Below are 25,084 nucleotides of genomic sequence, written 5' to 3' on the forward strand. Positions count from 1 at the left end.
AACGCGCCCTGTAGGACCAACTGCTACCGATGTATGGAAAAATTAACTGATGCCTATACGTTAGAAAATATTAATTTAGTTTATTCTGTAGGGGATTATGACCCCATCGTTTTCTTGCAGTCTTGTAATCAATTTAGCTTCATTGTTGACTCTCGACTGTGATTTAGCTTATGTTGTATCTCTTACCTTTAGAGAAGAGCAGTGAAATTGAGAACATTTAGAAAGCTCCTGCGATCTACTGAAAAATTTAAGCATTTTACAAAGTGTGGGTGATATCTTCTTCGTTTTGTATAACGCAGAGCCCCGGCGATGACGATGAAATCGGCACGCACGCAATGCTCGTTTGTCTATGCAGGGTTGATCGTTCAGAATGTGCCATGTTTATTACCAAATGCACACCCGGTTTATCATGCCACTTATCTATCCGTTACTGCCACTCACCGACTCACCACACACTACTAGCTGTCAAGTTGAAATTTGTACCACATGCGCGAGACGTATTATGTCGCAATAAGCCCACCATAACCTTGTGAATTATTGGTTGACATTATGCTATCAAATTTTCAGCAACCAGCGGCCAAGTTTTCGGCTTAAGGTGGTGACTTAATATTTTATCGCCAGTTTCCTCACTTAACTAATACCCGTCCCGTTTTCCATTATCATAGTTTTGTACTTTATTTTCAGACGAAGTTAATACTTAATGGAAGTTTGTCATGTAATAATATTTGCACTAAATATTTAATTAGTTACTTTCAAAACAACTGGGGTCGTAAGGCGCTTCGGCAACATCGATTGTAATATGTAAAAGCTCGGAAGCTGTTAAACTTTCGAACTTTCGTAAAACAAAGAATTCTAATCCCAAAAGGCAAGTTTACTAAGTTGACTGTGTAGCTTCGAAGTTCCATTCGAAAGGTTTCCAGATATATTCATGCTTCCGTGAGGCCAAGTGCGGTTTAGAAAAGTTTTTTGGGACTTTTTATTCATGAAGAACGTTATAAACTTTATGTTTCGTGAAATCCGTTAAATAGATCTGCCGGACCAACTTTTTTATTCTCGTTACTTAAATCTTATTCGCCAGCAAATAGGATGGCATTTGACCGTTACTCAAGTATAAATCGATTATAATATTCAATCATCCTGCTATCACGCTTGATTAAAGCTCCTGCACATACTTTACGCAGGAGTTTATAATAATTGGCATCTTTTGATGAAACAAACAAATGAAACAAGCAAAAATGATTCTTAGTGTGTCTTATAGTAAAACCATAGAAATGTTGCGAGGTATCGACCAATTTTTCTACTATGTCTCTGTGGAAAGTTTATTAAGTCTTTCAAATTAAGAGCCGCTGTATTCCTGCAGCGAAGGTTCTCTACACCATAGTTACACGGACTTTTTCAAAGCCTGGAAAGCAGAATGTTGCTGTCAATAAAATAAGGTAGCCGTTTGGATGTGATCCACAAGGTTCACACTTGCATTTTTATATGCTGTGGGTGCTAAACCGTTGTTCGAGTCCTCCGGAAAGCATTGCGTAATCTAGAACTACGGAACGCTTTAAGAAGAAACAATCTTAGTTACATTATATTGAAGCGGTAGGAAGTGTATTTGTCAACGGTACAAATACCAAATACAGAATGCAGTTTATTCATATTTCCTTTGTACATAAATAGTCGTTAGCTCATCAACTTTGCGTTTTGCATAGACTATTTTCTCTTATTAGCTTGCCCGTAAACCCTTCGAAACAGACTAACTTTAATTGTCTCAGCCTGTATAAATAACTATTTTCCTAACTCTGCTTTTATACGATGCATAATATATAATAATAATAATAATATCAAAGATGAACAGGGTTTATATTATTATTTATACAGAAATTTAACAACCAGTACACTTAATTAATAAGCTCATGCTGACTAAACTCCCAGTCAGCAGATATTCGACAAACGATTTCGCAGTTATATAATTAGCATCTTGTCGCCTTTCTTCTGTGGGGCGATTTCTGGTGCTAAAGGCTTTTCTTAGGACCGCTTAACCCAAAAAGATTGTTTCCAAACTAACCAAAACTGTTCTGCGATACCACACGCGTTTAGTTGCAAAATATTTAAAAAAGTATTGTTTATTTGAAAATTCAATGGTATTCGTATCTGTATGTTGTGCGAAAATTGAGAATACAATCCAATGTAAAATAATGCAATATAAATGCAAATTTTACATTAAAACTTTGAGTGCTGAAAGTTTAAACAAAGTAAAAGCAGCAGCCGGTCACAATATTCGGCAGATAAATAAATTCATTAACTGGTTTGCTCTAAAAATCGTCTCTACAAGAATATCAATATAAATATGGTGATTTTAGAGTAATTTAGAATCGCAATTGCCAAGCTCCATAGTGACGTTAACTAATTTATTTACAAAAAGGAGCAGAAATCTATGGCTGTCCCGCTACTTCCGCAAAACTAATTAAGACACGCCAAGTAAACAAATTAATTTCGCTTCAACCAGCAAACTCGGTTCACAAAATGTTTGCCGAAGCGAAACAATCCATCAGCGACGTTTGTACATTTCGTTTCGGACAAGCGAATCAAAGCCCCCCTCAGTTACGTCCCTGTAAATTCGCAACAGACTCCAGATTATTAATTCTAAGCCCTAACTTCGGTTAAGTATTATCACTGTGGAGACTGTGAGTATTATTATGAGCGTTAGATTTATGATCCGGCTTTATTAAACGGCAAGGACGTCCACACAAAAGGAGTGGGGGTATGCATTACTACCGCCCCTTCGCGGATAAAGAGGGGTGGCGCTCGGTTGAAACAATAGCCGCTCAGCATCTGCCTCGCTATTGGAAGAAAAAACTGGAATGGATCTTCATTAATTACATTTGACGCTATTTTAAAGTGTTTCGTGGTTAAGTATTGAAGTTTCGAGATATTTCAGTTAGTTATCACGCAAAGTTTTTAAAAGTTTATGGGGTGGTCGTTTATGCATTGTAGAAAATTCGGACCATTACAAATAGTTAAGCTCTCAAGAAGCCAACAGGATGATTGGCGAAACGTCAACAAGTTCATTTCGACAATAACCGACGCAGGGGGAATCCAGAAGATTACTAAATAATATTATTAGGGGGGCGCATTGTTTTTCTATCGTGCTCCTGTGGACCACTATGAAACTTTCGCAAAATCGATGTAACTTTTGTATGTATACACCCCGTATAAAGCGTCTTTTACGTCTCGTAATTTGTACAAATAACAGATATTTGAAAAGATATTTTTGAAATATCTAGCGCACCCTGTATGATATAATAAACCTGAAACTCTTTCGACACAGTTTACGATACTGTTTAAACCAAATTATTTCTTTTTTATAGTTTTTCATTAACGGCTAATAATTTACCCACGAAAATGGCAATTTTCAGTGTCTTTTTGATTTTTTGTCCATAGTCGACACATCCTGTACATTTTTGAAAAAATTACGGAAATAGATGTTATAGGCCTGGATCTCCCACGTTTCCTGGTAAAAGAATTTTTCTAATAGAGCAAATGGTTTTCGAGAAAATAATTTCTTTCTGAAACTATGCAGTCCGCCGTAATACTCAACGATGTCATCGCGTCTAAATTGGGTGCGACAAACAGCGATTTTCATATGGATTTTTTTAAATATCTCAAACGAAAACCATAAATACAAAAATTGTTACTCTTAATCTGGCCTATAACACTGTTTGAACCGATTGGGCATATTTTTAACGAATTTTGATTTACGGTTAATAATTTATTACCGAAAAATACAATTTTCACGGTCTCTTAGATTTTAGTCCTTAATTAAAAACCCTGTATATAATCCAAAAAAAAAGCCTAAAATACAAGTAATAGCTCCGGATCTCCCGCGTTATCTGGTTCTAAAATTTTGCCCATCGGATTAATAGTATAATATGTGAAAACCTTAAATTCAAAAGATTTAACTGTCCATATGGGCTAGATAACCATGTAAAAGGATCACAGCATTCTATTTATCAATTATTCTTGTAAGGGGAACCCAATTTTCAGTTTTTTTGCAAAATTACCGACGCACCCTGTACATTTTTAAAAAATTATCAAGGTTTTAGGTCCGGATCGTGCGCTTCGTCTGGTTCATAAATTTTTTCGATCGTATATACCGTTTTGGAGAAATGATGTTTTTCTCTATAACCTGCAAGTGCGGTTTTTAAATTTTCAAAAATATTTGCCGACCCCCCAGCCCCCTAGTTTCAATAGGCTTCGATATGGAGGTAAACTCTATATGTGTGTTAAATTTTAAGTGGATGGCTTCAAATTTCGGACACTTACCGTGTTTCATAGCAATGTCCAAAAAATAGTCGCAAATCTAAAAAAAAAGATGGCCGCCGTGGATTGATGGGACTCATTTTTTACTCGGATTACAATTACGATTAATAAATATCTACTAATTAGAAAGAGCTAAATTTTAGAAATTACTGTTAAAATCAGTTCAGATTAACTTAAGATATTTTTTTGAAATACAATACGTTTATTTCCATCGAAAAACCATATTGGATAGGAAAAGACAAAAAAAAAACAAAAAAAATATGACTACAGTATCACAATTTCTGAGTAAAGAATTTTTCCACAAGTTTTCTCTGATTAGAAAATCTTTAGCCTAGCTTTGAAATGGTTTCAAAAGTCTAAATTATTATAATTTACTATATTATATTATTTGATTTTTTCTTATTAAAAAGTGCATTTAGATTTATAGATATATATCTTTTTTTTTAAAAAGTATTTAAAAAAAACGAAAACTGCATACAGTTATAATATATGATTTAAAATAATTTGTAATTACGAGGGCAGCGCCAAAATTTCCCGACCTGAATATGAAAGAAACAAAGTAGAGTAACATTTTTTTATTATTTTTTAATGTAATTCCCCTTAATTTCAATACAATTATTACATCTCTTTATTAACAAGTCAATCCCTTTGAAAAAATATTCTTTTGGTTGGTCTGTAAAATGGGCGAAAACAGTCTCTTTTAACTTAACTTTGTCGTTAAACCGCCGTCCACGCAAGTCCCTTTTCAAATATCCAAACAAATAATAGTCGCTGGGGGCCATATCTGGACTATAGGGAGGATGATCGATCTGTTGGAACTCATACTCTAAAATGGCAGCTTGTGCAACACCAGCAGTATGGACAGGTGGATTATCGCGCAAAAGACCCACGCCTCTGGTCAGTTTTCCTCGACGTTTTACACGTATGCAGTCTCGCAATTTATGTAATAATGTTGTGTAATATTTACCATTGACAGTGGTATTAGTTTCTTTAAAATCTATCAAAAGAATTCCTTCACAATCCCAAAAGATCGTGGCCATCACCTTTTTTGTTGACTGGCAGACTCTGAATTTTCTTGGAGGTGCTTCACCCTTACGACGCCACTCCATTGATTATTTTTACGATAGAGGGTCATAATAGAGAACCATAGTTTCATCTCCCATCACAATAGTTTCTATCACAGGCTTCGGTTCCGACCCACAGAGTTCCAAAAAAGACCGCGCACACTCGACACGGCGTTGTTTTTGAATAGCCGAAAGGTTATTTATTAGGAACACATGTTGCACTAACCTTAGGCATACCTAAATGATCATGCAGGATTCGACGAACACTTGTATCAGAAAGGTTAGTAATTTCTGAGATTTCCTTGACCTTTAAACGTCGATCACACAATACCACCTCTTCCACAATCGCAACAATATCTTCTGTTATGACCTCCACTGGTCGACCAGTTCTTGAATTATCTTCAAGGGACTTCTGCCCCATTCGAAAACGTTTTGCCCATTCTTTCACTACAGAATACGAAGGAGAACTTTGGCCGTACACACCATCCAGCATTTCTTTAATAATTTTAGGTGCTAACCCTTCTGTCAAAAACTTTATGATTGCTCTATACTCAATTTGCGTTATTTGCGACATTTTTTTGGGACACGTCTTGTTTAAAATGCTGTCAATAAAAAACTGTTTGACGCAAGATTTCAATTTTTTTTTGCTGCCTACTAAGATATATATTTAAAAGATAACAAAGTTTTATCGGAATACTGGAGCTGCATCTATGTCAGGCCGGGAAATTTTGGCGTTAACTTCGTATATCAGAACGCAACTTTGAGGCTTTAATCTAGATATTAGATATTTAGAATTTCTTTTCCAGTTAATATGGTCATCAATGTATTGGCTGAGAAAGTGATATAATCGTAGAAGCGTTGTGTTTTAACTAAATTATTATAATCACTTTCAAGGACTATATTAAAGTTATCTGAAATTAACATGCCGTCAAATTAGTAAACAAAAAAGAAAAACATCAAAACAAAGATTAAAACGTTTTGCGTTTATAATAGGTTGGAATGCAGGTTATTCCTTCTTCGTTATTAATATGAAGGTGGAAGGTTTTATTGAGGGTCCTTTATTTCTAATGTCTATTTGTAGTTTTGTTGATTTGTCTCTTAATTGGGATAAAATCGTTGGTTGGTAAACTAGAGGTTCGGGAAAACCTCTAAAGAGGCCAAAAAAAACCTAGACCGACCGAAATTTGAATTTAATAATTAATATTTGTGTCCACTGTCTGGGGGCAAGCATACATTATAAAAGCCGCTAGGACCCTCCCCGACCCTTATACCGCATTCCCTGCGGCTGCCGACCAATGTTTTAAGCTCCCCCACCTTATTCCGCCGCTTCGACTGGAGTTAACCTTTTTTACGAACTCCGAATATAAAGTAAACATCTTCAAGCTTGGCACCGAAATTATTTGAATAACGTACATTTTTGGAGCCGCAAAGAAGGCATTGCCAATACTTATCACGTCTTCCAACTTAATTCACTCACGGAGGTGTCCAACCGGAATTTTTAAATCGTTAAAATGTAGGCTTCAGACGTCGTTATGAGAATAGAATTCCTTCCTTATGACAGTATGATTTTGTAGGAACAAAGACATGACCGAGTATTCTCAAACTAAACCGACAAATCAAGAAAATGAATTTAGAAATGATGAAACTGTTTCCATGTGTTTCTATTTTTGCTGCTCTTTTGGTGTTTTCATTAATTTTAATAATTAATTTCAGTGTTTGTAAAAAAGTGTCCGATATTTGATTGACGCACTCAAGTATTTTTAAGAAAACAAATCTTCTAAAGATTTGGTCTCAGATGTTAAATAATTGCTAAGAAAACTATTGTTTACATTTTTATCAAATATGTTGTTTATTGCTAAATTTTTGTGGGACCCATAAGGGGATTTAAAGCGAATATTTTTGAAAAGGTAAAATGTATGTTGCTAAAATCCTGATATTGCTGTTTTATATGTAAAATTAGTTTTTAACTATTTTTTATGTATGCCAAGTCAATTACTGAAAAAGCCCTTCCGAAAGTTTAAATTGAATTCCGAAAGTAATTATTAAGAATTATTAAAAAAAATTATATCTCTTTGTTGGCCCTTGCGTGCCGTTATTTATATCACATTTTTTGTTACAAATACCTGTGTTCTGATTTCAATTCAATTTTAACAATTGTTTTAACAAAATAGGGAAAAAAGTTGTATCTGCCGTCTGTGCAGCTCTATCACGACAAGTTTTTTTATCCCTTGTTGTTGCAGGAACTGTTATTGTTTTGTAATTAATTATAGGATAAATGAATCCTAACAAAAAGAGATATGAACCAGCAGTTTATTTGTTTTTTCTTTACATTTACAGCTTAAATGTAAAGACACTTGGTGTTGAAATTCTCTAACCACCTTTGACATTACATATGTTTAGAGTTATAATTACACATAACAATTAAAAAAATAAAATTCTTATAATAAAAAACTTCAGTTAATTATTAGAACAAAGTAGGTCTTCCCTATATCGCCATATTAAATCAAGAAATCATTAATAGTATTTTTTTTAGATTATTCTTATGGGATCTGGCAGATGGACATGCTTTAATAGTAGCAGAAATATTATTGTACACTTTAATAGCGATATAAGTAAACGCAGCTTTTTAATGATTGATTAATGATTAAATTGATTTAAGAATATAGAGGAGTTTCAAAATGTTGGCCACCGTGTACCGTTAGAAGACAGCCGGTTGGAACTTCTTGGTCTTACAGGGTAAATTCAAAGGTTTCCTAATTTCTTTGCAGTTCTTAAATTTACCCAGTTAACTAACAATCAAAATAATAAGTAGGAAAAGAAATGCTGTCTTATTAATATTTTGATACGTAAAATAAAATAAAAAATTAATAGTTCTACATAATTTGGCGTGGAATGCTAAAACTGAAAAATAATCTAAACTCTACACTGTTATTCTGAAACGGGCAACAACGCACGATGGAAATAGAAATGTAACTTTTTGTTTTAATTTCACTTACATTTCTATTCAAATCAAATACAATAGAAACAAGATATTTCATAGTGCATTTGTGTCTCGTCGGAGTCTGTCAGCTGTATAAACAAGAACGAGAGAAAGGAAAACTACATTTCAAACGATCTACTCGACCGTCTACTTCCGACTGAAAACGTGCAATCGTGACGCAAATGTAAGTATACACAAGTTTTCAGCAGAGTATCGATTCACTGAAAAAACATACATTATATATTTGAACAGGCTGCAAAACAAAATACCGGCATCGGTCGTTTGTTTATACCCCTTTCAGTGAAACGGAATAAAAGGAATTGGGTTTGCTTAGAGCGGTGCTTTTAAATTGAGTGCCGTCCACTTAATATCCCATTCTAAATACAAAAGGTGCTTTTTCGTGGAAGAAGTGACGCGTTTTATTTTAGGAAATATGTCAGTGGGTACGAGCAATTTTGTTTGTAGTGGAAACAATTCGCTAACAGAATCGAGTTCGCTTTAATATTCATACAGTTTGTGTCTGCCCTTTCCGGGAAATCTGCAGTGTTTTCCGTTATCTTTTCTGAAACCGGCAGACTTATTTTTCTTCAAAGCTTTTGACGTTCCCGGAATGCTAATTGTATTACGTAAGCCAAAATCGCTTTGTTGTTCGGGATTATACACTCTCTGTTCTATTTGTGGTATTGTGGAGGGATTGAGATGAATTCTGCCTGTTGGAGAATTTCAATTTCCAACGCGGTACCTCGAGTTAAATATTTTTCACAAACCTGCCCGAAATAGTAACTGAGTGTGGGTTGAGTTTGATTAGCATTTTAAAATAAAGTTCATTCTATCAAAAGAAAAAACTTAATTTCACAAACACAACAAATGTTCGAATGTGACTTTCACCTTTATAACTTCATAAGTTTTTTTTTACCCTTCCACTTTACGAGATTATAATTCTTTGTTTATATATTCTTTTTTTCAAAATTACTATATTATGCAACAAACATTCCAATCCAGAACGAAAAATATCAACTAGGGTAAAAGGATTTCATGTTCCTGAGACCCTAAGAACCATAAGAGTGCGACAAACTGCGATAAACTGATTAGCAGTTGCCGAACACAATCATCAAACCGGACATCATATCTTATTAGATAAAACTAAAATTCTTGCATGTAATCAATGGTTTTACCAATGAAAGTAACCAAACCTTACCTATCGCCAATATGAGAACCAGTCATCTGCGACAATGTTCCTCCTTTACGACCCCCCAAATTATATATAACCAGATACAGAGTAGAACGGAAGCCAGTTTCAGTTAAATTCTGAAGAAGCCAACAGCCAACTAATTAGCACGGGCGAAGGGAGTGCTTAACAAACGAGTGAGATAAGGAGTTTACTCAACGTGGTGCATACTACGAGTATACTGTTTCTACGACCGTCACCAAAGAAAATTACAATTTAACAAATTAAAAATAATAACAGATTATCGGATTACGAGTTGCCATTAAACCTAGTCGTTTATCGTTCCCATCGGTTCTGCTATTGTTGTCTCTTTTTACGTTAACTGTTAACGTTAGACAAAGAGAGATGTAATATTGGATATGTCATATAAACAACGGAATAAACACAATTTTAAAACGTTATTTGTTTATTTAACTTTTACAATTGATCAATAAGAAATTTATTTAAAGAAAAAGACTGTAATTGAAAGAAAAATCATCCAACAATAGAGCTTTTAAGAGGATTAAAGATCCTATAGGCAAGAAAAAGCAGGTCCCAACCTTCAATTTTATATATTTAAAAATGATACAATTGGTTTTGGCAAGATATTAATATGAATACTGTAAAAACCGCAAAAAACCATGCAAACAGTATGTAAAATTTATGTGGGAAACTTAAATACTAAATGTCACTTTACTTGTAGCTTATACCACGTAGTATTTAAATTGTCTGATGTATTGCATAACATTTTTTAGTGGATTAGTTTTTGGGGTACGTTTTGACGGACGTCAAAATTCAAGCCGTGCGACAAAATCTCCGAAAACATTCGATTGCTGCCAAACCTGTGCGATAAAATCCCGGAAATGTCCGAAAGGGCTTGGATCCGTGGGAAACCAAGCTGGCGTGGTAAAGTGACGCTTTCCGCATGCTAGATCGGTGTTTAATTATGTATTTTACAGACGGGAGTAAAAAAATAGTTTACAGTAGCCTGTGGAAGTTTTTTCGAAAAATTAAAAAAAGCACGAATACATTCACATGCGAATCATCAGAATCGATGTTCAAGATTTACCGAAAAACATCCCATCGATGCAAAAACCACCAAAATTATTATCAAACTTCAGCAACCTAAATCAGCAGTATATATTTAAAAGTGTAAAATATCTACTATGTTTTTGAAAATTTTTATGATGTTTAAGCGTTTCCAGAGGATATAGACTTGAATATTACATAGACGTAGAGTCTACGTCGTAGACCTTCTGTGCTCACGAAAAATAACTAAGACTTGGGGCTGCAGATAATATTTAAAATTTTGTTTAGAAATGGTGTCAGAAGTAATGCCTCAAATCCATTACAGGTGTAACAGGTCAGCGTTTAAGTGTAGAACAAACTAAAATAACGTACTTAAAGATTGAGAGGTGCCCACTATTTATAATAATCTAAGCAAAAGCGTCCCATGCAAAAGTTCCACTTATCGCATTTTATGTTGAGTTTAACTTTAAGCGCCGCTTAAAAATTAATTTTACCTTCTACGCCGCTGAAATAAGGCCTCCAATCCAAAGAAAACAGATTAAAGAAAAGCCGAAATTTCCTCGGCTTATGCCCAACTTTATTTGACATTGATGTAGTAGTCAATGTTATTTGATTTCAACCTCATCTTTCCACTTGCCATAGATTGTGACGGATGCCCTGCTTTTTATGTGAAATGAAAAATTAATTAAAATCTTAATAATATATTAATTAAATATTCGATTCCGAAATGTCTTTAGTTTTGGTCACAACTTATATAAAGTTAGTGTAAGTGACAAGCACAAAGGATGCCCGTAAATTGTCACCTAATTTATAGTGACGAGTAGTGTAAGAGCAAATTGCTATTAGCTGATGCCGCGCTATAGTAGGGAAGATGTTCTTTTGTCCAAGATTATTCCATTATCTCTCCTTTGCATGCTTCTCATCTTTGATTTAATACTATTAAACATTAAACAAAATTTCCCTGAAACTAATTTAATCGACGACTGTAAGAATAGTCGGTAGTTGGTGTTGTTTTTCAATTTTTCTACGAGAACGTTAACTGAATATCTATGAGGAACGATCTTTAGAAAACTGAAAAATTATCCAGCTCTTGTAGACTTCTATTGAAAAAGACAGCTAACTGAATATTGACTAGACGGAGTGGCTCTTAGGAATGTTAATTGATATTTAGTTAACCAGTTCTTCACCTGAAAGTATGAAATAGTATATAATAACATTTTCGGGATTTTACCTCACCGATTTGGAAGCAAACGGATGTTTTCGGAGATATTTCCCACGCTTTGAATTTTGACGTTTGTCAATTCCGTTTTGTTTGGCAGTGAATGTATTCGTGTTGTTTTGCGAAAACTAACGGTCGTAGAAAAAGTATAGTATGCAACACGTTTGGTAAACTTTTTAACTCGCTCACTCATTTATTAAATGCATACTATACTATACTGCATAATATACTTTTTCATCGACCTTTAGTTTTTGGGTACATTTTCGCAAAACAACACGAATACATTCACTGACATGACCGTCAGAATTGACAAACGTCAAAATTCAAAGCGTGGAAAATATCTCCGGGTCGGATTCATGGGAAACGAAACTGACGTGGTAAACTGACGCTTCCCGCACGCTAGATCGGTGGGTAATTAGATATTTTACAGACGGGAGTAGAAAAAAGCTCTTGCAACTCTCTTAAAGACGTGCAGCAAATTGATGACGCAAAGTGCGTCCCAAATCAAAGAAGAATAAAACTGGAGAATCCTTTTCGGCCTAAACGAATTATTAGTAAGACTTTGAAAATCCTACAGCAACTGTAATTACTAAGGCTTAAGCGTACGGCGAGCTAATTAAGAAAAACCTGTATTTTTCGGCAATTCTATTAAACGCCCTTGCCGTCGGAAGCGAGACGAGAAAAACGAGAACCCGAGCTAAATCACACCAAACTGTTGTGCGGGTATACATATTGGGTTATTCTGTCTTTTAAAAAGGCTGAGCGATCCTTCTTAATTAATCATTCCTTTCAGCTCCCTGAAATTTCCATCCATTCAGGCGGCACTTTTTAAAATGTCACCGGAGATTTTTGCTCGAGGACGTTAATATGGATAACAAAAATAAGGTGGAAAACGACGTCCGTTATATTTAAAATTAAATTTAACTTGTTTAGACTTTTTGACGGCGGCAAAAGTGGAGCTCCTCTTTTGTGTGCTGTTCCGAAAAGAGGGCAATACTTTACGAATTTAAACAATTTGAGCGATGATGACGGATAGTGCTACGAACGGAAAACGGCATTTGCAACCGGAATGTGTTTAACATTTCTCTTTTGGAAGAAGCTATTGCTGCTGTAGAACGTAGCATTGAGGAAGACCGGAATAAGTCCATTCGCCATCGAGCACAGGAATTGGATCTGTGTCCATCCACTTTATGGAAGATTTTGCGGAAGGATTTTGGTTTACGTCGTTACAAAACCCAACTCGTGCAAGAATTGAAGCCAAACGATCATCAAGTAAGGCGTAGATTCGTCGAATGGGTCCAAAACGAGATTGCCGTTGTTCCCGATTTTCATAAGCGAATTTTGTTTAGCGATGAAGCGCACTTCTGTCTAATTACACATCGATTTAGCGTGCGGGAAGCGTCACTGTACCACTATTTCGTTTTCCACGGATCCGAGCCACTTCGGACATTTCCGGGATTTTACCGCGTTTTAGGAGATATTTCCTATTTTGACGTTTACCAATGAATGTATTCGTGTTGTTTTGCGAACATGTACCCAAAAACTAATGTTCGGTAAACTTGTTAAGTCACTCGTTTATTAAACACTCACTCCGCTCGTGAGTCAAATACCGTTTACAACACTTGTTGCATAATATACTATTGTGAGTGCGAATTAGGTGACTCTTTGGCGTGCATGAAAAGCATAAATTCACAATAAAAAATATAAAACCTAAATTTGTTACATACTTGCACGGGATTATTAGGGCATCTAAATTTAGCACCGAATACGCGTATGTTCTTCAACGCAAAATAATTCAGTTGCGTTTTGCCATTCAATCCAATCAAAGTAATACGCAACTACAGCCTCAGGGCTAAAAGTGAGCTCTTGGCCTTCGTTCTACTGGGGTTGTCAGCGACAGCACATGCAGACTATGTTTAAAAGAGGAGAAAACTCTCTGTTCAGTGGCGTATCGTTATAGGACGAACGTACAGCGAGCTTAATTATTTAAACCACATTTAAAAAAAATGTGCATGCCTTTGATTTCCACATGAAAACAACTATCAAAAACCGTTTTTATCCTTTTAATATCCCAACGGACTATCCACACATAGGGTACCCCATGTACCCCACAAAAAATTCACCCATATATGAGTTGCGACGTAAAAAACTGGTCCAATAGTACCATAGTTATAAATGTGGATTTGGGATGTATTCTAATATTTTTTAACATGACGTTTGTTAAGGGAATTTTAAATTATCACAGAAAGTCAGTTTTATCGCCAAATTTTGTAGTGAACGGCAACTCGAAATTTGGCTTTTAACACCTCTTAAGATAAATCGTACAGTTCATTGACTTAAGTTGTTATTTGGGGGTATTGAGTTTACATTTCAATGATTGGCATACTTTTGTTGAGTAACAAGTAAAAGAAGTAGTTTAACACATTTTTTCTGCTTTCAGACAATGACTTGATGAGTCTCAAATATAAGCAAAGCATAAATTACAGTCATATTTTACAACTGAGCTTAGCGTCGCTTCGGTTAAACGAATAATTGTGAATTAGAGGCAGTCACGTCCATAAACTAAGCAATAACTCCATTGCGCGTATTTAACGTTTGGGCGGATCGACAAAACAAACATATGCATGTTAACGTATTAAGTTGTTAACGATTTACGTCATTAAACGTCGCTCTATATTGCGTTGGTATATTTAAATCATTTCGAACCTGGTATCGCGGTAAAGAGAACGAACAAACACACAGAATTTCAATAAGTGGTTTGTAACAGAATTCATCGATGTTAATCAACCCATCCTGTAGCGAATTATTACGAAATGCGGTTCGGGATTTTCGAAATAATTTCGGTCAATAAATGCACGTTTTTAGTTTAATAGAATTACGCTGCAAAATTAGTAAAATCATTTACGATGTGAATGGTTTTTCGTTAATAACTTCGGCGCGCGCTAATGAAATAATTTCAACGCGAATATAATGGCTCGTTTCGGGATTGCATCTGACCGAATTAATGTTAACAAACATCCAAAGCCAATTAGAGGATGTGTTCCTTGTTTTTCTGAGCATTGGAATTAATAAACCACGTCATACGAAATATAATAAAAGCGGACGCATATTCGAGAACATTTTAGTACGATTGGTAAATGCATGAACCCAACAACCATTTTTACGTAGCATTGACGTCGTCATAGATGACCCGACGTCGTCAGTCTACGTCATATAGCGTCCAAATTTAAATCTAAATGTGACGACCGGATGATTTATGTCACCATGAAGTCGGCTGCTGACTAAATTTACCTTAGATCGACGTCAAAAATACTAACCAAAAATCTCAGTTCAAATATTTTTACTTTTTGAGTGTGAGGATAAGATAACACCATTACAAGGAATGTGTATGTATTATTACAATTCTACTTTATTTATTGCAAGAAATGGGGTATACTAGATACAATTCCTATTTATTTGCTAGAATTTTTCGTTGAAGTAACAAAAGTGAAATACTTATTTCAAACAATGTAAAATTAATTTACATTATAAGGAACGAGCAACTTGCTGTCAATAATATTTAATGGAACAAAATGTAGCGAATGTCGACGTTTTGCCAAAATCAAATTTGCCACCTTCAGGCCGCTTTCTTTTCGTAGGTCCTTGACGGTACACTACTCATTTGGACCGGGACCAGTAAATTTCGAGGCAGTACAATTACAATTTCGTCAAAATATGGGCAACTTTTGTATTGCCTATTAAAATTTTTTTTTTAATAAAAAGTAGCATTAGGTGTAGGTATAACCTTAGTGACTATGAGAGCTTCTACAATTGTAAAGTGTTGCAATCTTATGCCACATTTTATTACTTTCTTTATGCACTAATAGCTTCTTCTCTCTGAGATGTCTAGGATCGCCCATACTTTGAATTTATTTTTTCAATAGAAACAACTACCTTTACTTGAAGAACAATAGATTCCCTACACTCGACAATATTAGGTTTCCACTTTTTAAGTTTGGGGGATCTATTACATATTAAATAATTTAATTTCTACATACCTTGAAACACTCGTACAGCATGTTCCCTATAACAAATGGCGAAAAAATTGGTTTCTGGCGTCAAAAAGCTTATGCTTCCGGAAAATAAAGATTTACTTGCAGCAAATAAATTTTAATTTGAGGAAATATGGTTATATACCATTAATTTAACATTCGTTTTATTCCAAGCAATAATTTTTGTATTCCAGTCAGTACTAAACGAATGTGACGTTAAGAATTGTTTAATTATATAATATATATTTTGTTAATGTAGTTTCTTTGAAAATTTCAGCAAAATTTTATTGGCTGAATAAGAATAAAATTTACAAAATTGTGGATTAATGGATTAAATATTTCAGTTAAGACAATTAAAGCAAAAATATAATCAATTTTGTCTCAATAAAAGCTTATTTACTGTTAACGAAATTTTATTCTTATAAATACGTTTTTCGTAACGTTTGTTATTAAAATGATTCAATTCAGCTAAGGAAAAAATTTCTCTCTATGCACCAAATTATAGTTATCAATTTAACCTAATGTGTAATAATTTTTAATTAATATTTATAAGGCAGCATGAAAATATTCCCTTGTCGACCTTCTTAGAATTACATCCATAAACATGAACATGTTTGCTTTCTGGCCAATCAGACCAGTAGAACTTTTTCACCGAATAGTGAACGAAACCAATATCACAAACAGAAAATTAAAGCAAAGAAAAGAAAAGCACAAATATTTTTACCCAAACTAGGGAGTTAACTAATTATTTATCCAAAAACTGGTTGGTATATAAAGTCCGTTTAATGTTGTAGTGACACATCTATAATTTTATCGTTAACGTAACCCAAAAACGGTAAAACTACTAAAAATAACCTTTCTCTTCTGCCGATAGATTATTAGTCCCGGAAATATGGAATAAGTGCCAATATTCACCAGTTCCTTTAACTGGTGAACACATCGCACGTTTATGCATGTCAGTTTTTAGAAAATTGCTAACGAACTCGAGCAACTTGCTGTCTGAGCTAAACCTTTCAGGTATACGTAGTGAATTGCGATTTGTCAGCAAATTACGAGCCACTTTGGAGATCAGGGGGTGTGATATTACCAGAGGTTCCATAGTCATCGATACGCCAGATACGAAAAAATTTAAACTTCCTAAGATCGAGTTTAAAAAGTATGATAAAATGTTCGTGACTTTAAGCGTTTTTGGAGTTAAATTAAGAGAATGAGATATAGATGACAGCGATAAAATTCATCTAATCGACTGGAGAAGACAGTAGAGGGCTGCAAGTTGTGTAGAGTTTCCAACAATTACTGGGCAAGACTTTCAAAAATAGGTAGATTTTTCGACAGTCATTGGTTTGGTAAATTGCAGTGCAACCAAATTTATATTCTGTGATAGAGCTACTCCTACCTATTTCGAAGCTTGAACAAACAAGGTCGTTTCAAATGAATAAAAGGTTAAAATCAGACCAAGGACGCAAGATGGTCAGAGCTTTAAGATACACTGTCAAGTCAAGTCAACTGCTTTGAGAGGGCACGTGTCTAAGAAAGTGGAGACAATAATTCATGGATTATTTGGAGGTGGTAAATCAAGCAACATCACCACGTTTATCATATATCATTTTTATATAAGAATAGATAATCACATAGTATTAGATTTACCTTTTTTTGTGTTTTTTGTTAGTTATTTACTGCTGGCATCATTTCTGGCCCAATAATTCCGTAATACCTGTGAAGTAACGCAAGATAAATAAATAAAGTTTCTAGTTTATTCTTAGAAGATACAAGTGGATTGACTGCTAGTTAATGCTACCCCCTTAACCTCAAAAGTTTAACAATTGCTAGCTTATTTATGTCGTAAAAATGAAATCAAGCAGTTTAAAATTTATCTCAGCAGCGCTTTACGGCAGTGGATAAGAAAATGCAGTCCCATGGGGATAAATATAGTTGACACGCAACATTAAGAAGACAAAATACATGACTATAGGAGGCACAGGCACATTGAAACGGAAATCGGGATAATAAAAAACTCTGGACAATACGAATACCTGGGAGTTACAATAGATGAGAACGGAAAGGACAATAAGGACATACTAACGAAAATAGGAAAAGAAAAGAACATGATTAAAGTACTACATTCAATTCTGTGGAGTAATAACATAACAAAAAACTACAAAAAAAATATACCAAGCCGTAATTCAGCCTGCATTGACGTATGGGTCAGAAGTGTGGATTCCGGAGAAAAACATTACTTGGAAATTTCTTTCAACCGAAATGATGTACTGGAGAAGATGTTCCGGTTTAACCTTACTTGAGCATGTAAGAAATTAGAAACAATTGGTATGGACACAATGATATGGACAGGTGCACCGAATGAGCTACCATTAAAGGTTTGGAACAGAATACCAGCACAAAGAAATAAACGCGGAAGGTCACGAAAAAATGGATTACAAATATTCGAACCCAAATGGAAGTAATAAGTCTCAACGAAGGAGACTGGAATGACAGGAGACGCTGGAGTGGAGGATGCGAGAAGCAACACCATGTTGGAAACATCCCTCCATGATGGTGAAGCTGTTTAAGATTTGTATATTAAGGACTTTAGCGAAAAATCAATAAGGCGTCTGGATTTTTTAAAACGATTCCTATTGAAATCAGAAAAAAGGTACCTATTTAAAAAATTATGTTTTTTTACTGTCAACAGATAAGAGATATGAACTCCTAAAACCTTTGTATTAAATCTTTTTTCTGTCTTTTATAATATCTTCTAGCACTGTAAACTTGTACACTGTACACATTTTTAATCTTCCATAAATTCCTCCTTCCTTTCAGTGCTCTCTATGAGTTTTTATATACCCTATAGCATTTAAAAAGAAGTTTCAAATTTACTTTAACAAATTTATGGACGATCCACTGAAAAGGTATTGCGTCTCCCGCACTGTATCGTTTTCCTTTTACAAACTTGGGGTCATTTCAAAAGCCATTGTTTAATTATAACGAATATATGATGTCGAGTAAACGGGATGCAGCTAATTGGGTTTCACCCTCCTTTGTTTCGGCGCGTAAATTTGCAAAAAAGAACAGAGGAAAAGGAGGCGACACCACGACAGGAAAAACTGCTGGTTAAACGGAAAATAATACAAACAACATATTACTTTCGTTTTTGCCCAACTCAAACAGAATAACAAAGCGCTCGTGATGTTATCGCAAATGATGCTCAACTTTTTCAACGTTATTTTCGAAATTGGGTTTTAATGGCTTTTCTATGCAGATAATAACTTCAGTATAAACGTAGTTTTTGCGTGTTTGAAATTGTTAAGAAATAAATTGGGAAGTATTCCTAAACACAAAGTATCATAAACAGTGATTCCCATTAATTATATTTAACGGCAGTAAAAAATATAGTGTTTTGGATTGCTCTAACCAAATTAAATAAATTTTTAAAATTAAGTTTTATTCTTTAATAGTTCTAAGTTTAAAGAAATCTGCAAAAATATTTAACAGATTCATAAAAAAGTCGAGATTTTACCAAGTAGAATGGGCTTTTCATGAGAATATGTTCAGACGTTTCTAACTCAATAAGATTGAGTAGAGTTGCATAGACTGTACAGGTTTCATATTTTATTGTATTAGATTTAAATCTCGAATTGTGATTTTGATTCGAATATATTGTTTCTGAAAATTTGTATAAGTATTTCTCTAATACTCAAAATTATGTCGCTAGTTCAGTTCTATTTGCTTTTTATTAATAACGAACTTAAAAAAGAACCACCAATTTATTTTCAATAAAAGAAACAAAAACTCCGGCAAATTATCAACGACTTTAAACTTTTAGCAATCTAATTTCGCCTTTTGTTCCTTTTACGAAGGTTAAAGTGGAATATGCAGATTTCTGCAGTGTAATCTGCTTTCCGAGTACTTTTCGAACTTAGACAGTGTTGTGCGCATTTGACTCACAATAAGGCCTTTTAGGATTATGAAAATTGAGACTTTTCTGTTTCTGTTGTGCGTTGTTGTATAACAAACGGCAGAGCAATAAATGTAACGGCATTACCTCGCTACATATTCACAAAAGATTTCCATTTGCATCCGCTTAACGAGGCTTTCCGTCTTTGGAAAGATGGTCTTTTAACATTTTTGAATGGTGGTGTTCGTAAATCTCCTTGCTTGAGCTTCCGTCAGTTCCAATTTTGCCGTTTGAATTCCTCACGGAGAACTAGTTCAATATTAACTTAAATTACTTCAGAGTATAAGTTGATATGTACAAAAATATTATTCTTTGCATTGAAAATAAAAATACATCTTTTAAGGTATCACAAACATTTCAAAAAATTCATTATAATACGATTCCAAAAAGATATGCGTCGAATATTGCTAGATTCGTTTAGAAATCAAGTATTAATTTCTAAAATATCTTTTGTATAGACGATTGATTTATGCTTGATTGGTGATAATTAGAGCGTCTTGGACAGGTAACATGCTTTGAGCGTCACCTTCGTATGTCCTTGCCAAAGCCCGCCATATAGCGCCAGCACACTTGATAAACATTAGGGCGTCACTGGTATACGTTTTCCCATATAGTTATTCGCTTTTAAAGCGTCACCAGCTAATCTATCTGTCAAAAGGAAAGAGTTGAATTTTAAGATGAAAAACGATATAAAATTTTTAGAATGTTTGAATGTTTTAGAACCACAGAGTGTTGAAAGTGAAATTTAACAAAAATAAATAATTTTTCAAAGAAAATTCCACAAACTACAACATCCTGTGGGCTTCTTCCGAGTTCTGAAACTGGCTCGTATTTTATTTACTCTATACCTGCTTATATATTGTTTGAGGGGTGGAGGAATTGAAGGAAGGGTATGAACAAACGTAATTTGGTCTTTGACGGACAGAAGAGATTTTTGGACATGTGGTAAATCTGGTTTTGACTTTATATTTCTTAAAAACAAAAACTTTTGATATGTTATCAGTAATTTTTTGAATGTGAGGGTCCGAAAGCAACCCTATAAATGCCGTTGTTGTCGTTCCTTACATCCAAAACATCCCTGGCCACATATTAAAAGTTCTTAAGAAATATAACTTGAAATCCGGTAAATCGGGTTTAACATTTTTAAATTTTAATTAAAATTTTCATTCTGGAATTCGGACATCCATTATTTGGAGTCTATTTAGATTTATAAACATTACTTTTTATAGTTGAAAAGCTCACTTCAAACAACACAACAATCGAAAAGTATAATTTTTAAGAAACATTAAAAACTAGTCAACGAAAAATGGAATGTTTTGTTGGTGCGAATAAGTATTTAGTATAGTTATTAGTTTTTGGTTTTTGAAATGAACGATTCAGTAATTTGACACGTTTCAGTTATCTAAGGTGGCCCGTAATGAATACACCAAAAGCAAATCTTAAATTAAACTCGCAAAAATAATGATTTTGAGTCAAATATGCTCTAGGAAAATGTTGCTCACTGAGTGTTAAAGTTTAAAGTTTAGTTATCGACATCAATTTTTCGGAGGTTTTTCGGGAAGGTCAATAATATATATATATATATATATATATATATATATATATATATATATATATATATATATATATATATATATATATATATATGATGACACTATATATATATATATATATATATATATATATATATATATATATATATATATATATATATATATATATATATATATATATATGATGACACTATATATATATATATATATATATATATATATATATATATATATATATATATATATATATATATATATATATATATATATATATATATATATATATATATATATATATATATATATATATATATATATATATATATATATATATATATATATATATATATATATATATATATATATGATGACACTATATATATATATATATATATATATATATATATATATATATATATATATATATATATATATATGTATACACTTCGAACACTGGGAGGTTATCGGCGGTGCGTGCGGTATTTATACTCTGCGCCGGAGATGGTAACGGTGCTGCTTGTGCGTGGGGGGAGGTGGCTCCGCCCCCTGAATTGTCGCGTTGTTAATTTCGCCCGTTCGTAGTTGCGATGTCCCCGTTGGCTGCTGCGCATCGCTCTGCTGTTTGATTATCGTTCTCCACGTGTTGGATAAATGCAGAGCGTCGTCTCTCGTATTGAGGTGTCCGGACTTTTCTATTTCGATGGCCTCTCGTATAATCCTAGTCCTAAAATCAGGAATATTAGCTATTTGTTTGCAAGTGCCGAAATCAATTTTATGGCCTGTCTGATGTTGGTGCTGAAACAAAGCAGATGTTGTTTGTTTGTTTCTTATGATGTTCCTCGAGCCTGGCTGAAATCCTTCTGTTGGTCTGTCCCACATACGTCAGGCTGCACGATCTGCATGCTACACTGTATACTCCTTGGTTTTCTAGAGTAATTTTTTGTTTTGGGTTTCTTAGTATTGCTCCGATGGTATGGTCAGGTTTGTATGCCGTTGATATGTCGTGTTTCCGTAATATTCATCCGATTTTGTCAGTAACCCCCTTGATGTATGGCAGCACAGCGATCGGCTGTTATCCTCTTCAAGTTCTATTGTAAATTGAATCCTTGGGTGAATAGAATTCAGATGATCTAGGAATTTCAAAAGCTCCTCCTTGCCAAAAGGCCATACAACAAATACGTCATCAACGTATCTTGTCCATAGTTTTGGCTTCAGATTTGCCTTTTCTATTGCTTTCTTTTCGAAGTAAATCATGAAGAGGTTGGCAATCACAGGTGAGAGAGATGATCCCATTGCTGCTCCATCTATTTGTCGGTAAATTTTCCCGTTGTACATAAAGTAAGCGTTTTTCAGGCAATGTCTTGACAGATCAATTATGTATGGTGGAAGATCTTCGTTTTCTTCTATAAGCAAGAGTGCCTCTTCTACTGGAATACTCGGGTAGAGGGATTTGACATCGAAACTTGCCATAATGTCGTCCTTGTCCATCCTGAGAGAACCTAAAATCTGAGTGAAATGTTCTGAGTTTTTAACATAGGAATCTGCCTTTTCCACTATAGGCTGAAGTGCACTAGCCAGATGTTTTTCCAGCTTGCATAATGGTGAGTTAAAGGCGCTTACGATTGGACGCAGGGGAACCCCGTCCTTATGGATCTTTGGGAGCCCGTAGAATTTTGGGCAACGACTCGATTTTTCCCTCGGAATAAGTTTCTTCTTTGTATCCTCGTTTATTGATGAATCGAGAATTTTGGACTTAGTTGTTTTTTCCAAATATGTCGTGGGATCTCTGGCGACTAGTTTGTATATCTCCCAGTGTTCGAAGTGTTTTCGGAGCGAGAGCATTGAAGATGCCAAGTGAGATTTTGGCGAAACGTCTGCAGGATTCCAGTCGGATGCAGGATTCCAGTCGGAGTTCAACGAGCGAACGGATGATATCCCGGAATATAGTGTCATCATATATATATATATATATATATATATATATATATATATATATATATATATATATATATATATATATATATATATATATATATATATATATATATATATATATATATATATATATATATATATATATATATATATATATATATATATAAAGTTTTTGCACAGCATTATAAAATAAAAGTAAATAGGTTGCCGATGAAAAAATATTTCATGTATTAACGACTAAGATTTTATGAACTCATCCGCATTGAAACATCTCCATGTAGAACACAGTTGGAAAAGACATATGTACCAAATTTGATCTTTCAATTATATAAAATTGCAGGATATGCCTAATATTATCAAAAACTACGTTAAGGCAAGCAAGGTTCTAATGAACAATAAATAATTTTAATTTTTAAAACAAAGAACACCATAATCTTACCAAATTGTTGCTGAAATGTTAAATAATCAAAGGAAAATATGAGAATAAAATCGGACAATGAAGGAAACGCGATAAACCGCAATGAAATTATTAAAACATTCGCTGTATTGGTAGAATTTTGCAAGCTAAGCCGTACCGTCAGTAAATAGATTTTTCAAAAGATTCCCATTACTGATTAGAAAAGTGGGTTAACGCAAAATATACGATACAAACTCTAAACAATACTCGGTCAAATATATCGCACCGCTATAAATACCGGGTCTATCTTATCTGCCCATCGTTGCCTAATTCAATGGGCTCTGTCGAAAAATTTGTTATATTTGCGAATATCTGACTGCGCCCGTACAGAATCTCAAATTTAATTACCGTTTTTTTTAAAACATCGGAAATGTTTGTGTTTGCGGACCAAACGTTTTTGTTCAAAGCCAAAAGACACCGCACTTGCTTTTCCTATTGACATATTTTCTATTATGCTATTCATTTTCCCCATTTTTTAATATTACACCGTGGATCTTGCTGACCATTTAAAATATCTGAAATCGCATCGGTATGCTGACGATGTGCAGTTATATTTACCGTTTAAGTTTGAAAATTCACTGCTGGCCAACAGCTAAATTAATTCTGATTTGCGAGTCGTTTCAAAAATTTCTTGTGCCCATGCTCTTCACTAGCTCGTTTACGAATAGGGATTTTAAGGATGTCGTAAATAATGAGAACATATAATATTACCAATTCTTGCAAGAATTGGGGTGTTTTTTAATAGCAAAGCAGAGAAGCTACGCGAAACTAAGAACTCTCAATATATTCAAAGATATTTTAAATACAGACATCAAACTAAGGATATGCGACTTTCTTATTCGTTCCCTTTTATCTTATTGCAATGTGGTATACTGACCTGCCCTTTTCAACAACAAAGATCAGATAAGACCACAGAGACTGCAAAACAGTTTTCTGTTTGGTTATAATATGATAAAATTTGTTCATATTTCAATGTTTTATCCCGAATCCGGATGGCTAAAGTTAGACCAAAGATTCTTTCTCCACTTATGTATATTAATCTTTAAAATTGCGCAGTCCGAACAGCCAAAGTATCTTTTTAAAAACTTGTCAAGGGATGTAATATTGATCAGCACTTCACTCGTCAGAAATCTTTGTACACTATCCAGCGGTACCGTACTGCCCTCTATCAGTGCATTTTCAGCTAGAACGTCATTAAATGTTTCAACTCTTTAGACTTTAGAAAGCGTCTTAAAAATAATCTACTGTCCAATTAATACTATTTTTTTTATTTTACTTATTTCTGTAGTTCCTTGCAGCACCTCCGTTGCATTGACATGAGTACCTATAAAAATGTATTTGAGTTT

At 34.1% G+C, this 25,084-nt stretch overlaps 1 protein-coding gene across 3 annotated transcripts in view; it reads right to left on the reverse strand.

Annotated features, from left to right (window-relative positions):
• Positions 1 to 25,084, reverse strand: part of LOC132697019 (uncharacterized) — a 286,016-nt gene that overhangs the window by 151,231 nt on the left and 109,701 nt on the right. The window contains exon 1 of one of the 3 annotated variants that reach the window (XM_060662264.1): positions 187 to 291. The exons of the other annotated variants lie outside the window; for them this stretch is intronic. Within the exon in view, the coding sequence (XP_060518247.1) occupies positions 187 to 217 (31 nt within the window). The 5' untranslated portion in view covers positions 218 to 291. Of the gene's footprint in view, positions 1 to 186; positions 292 to 25,084 lie in introns of those variants that run through there. 3 annotated transcript variants of the gene reach the window in all.

Source organism: Cylas formicarius, unplaced genomic scaffold (assembly GCF_029955315.1).
Source record: "Cylas formicarius isolate icCylForm1 unplaced genomic scaffold, icCylForm1.1 PGA_scaffold_1__22_contigs__length_36826433, whole genome shotgun sequence".
NCBI classification, from domain to species: Eukaryota; Metazoa; Arthropoda; class Insecta; order Coleoptera; family Brentidae; genus Cylas; species Cylas formicarius.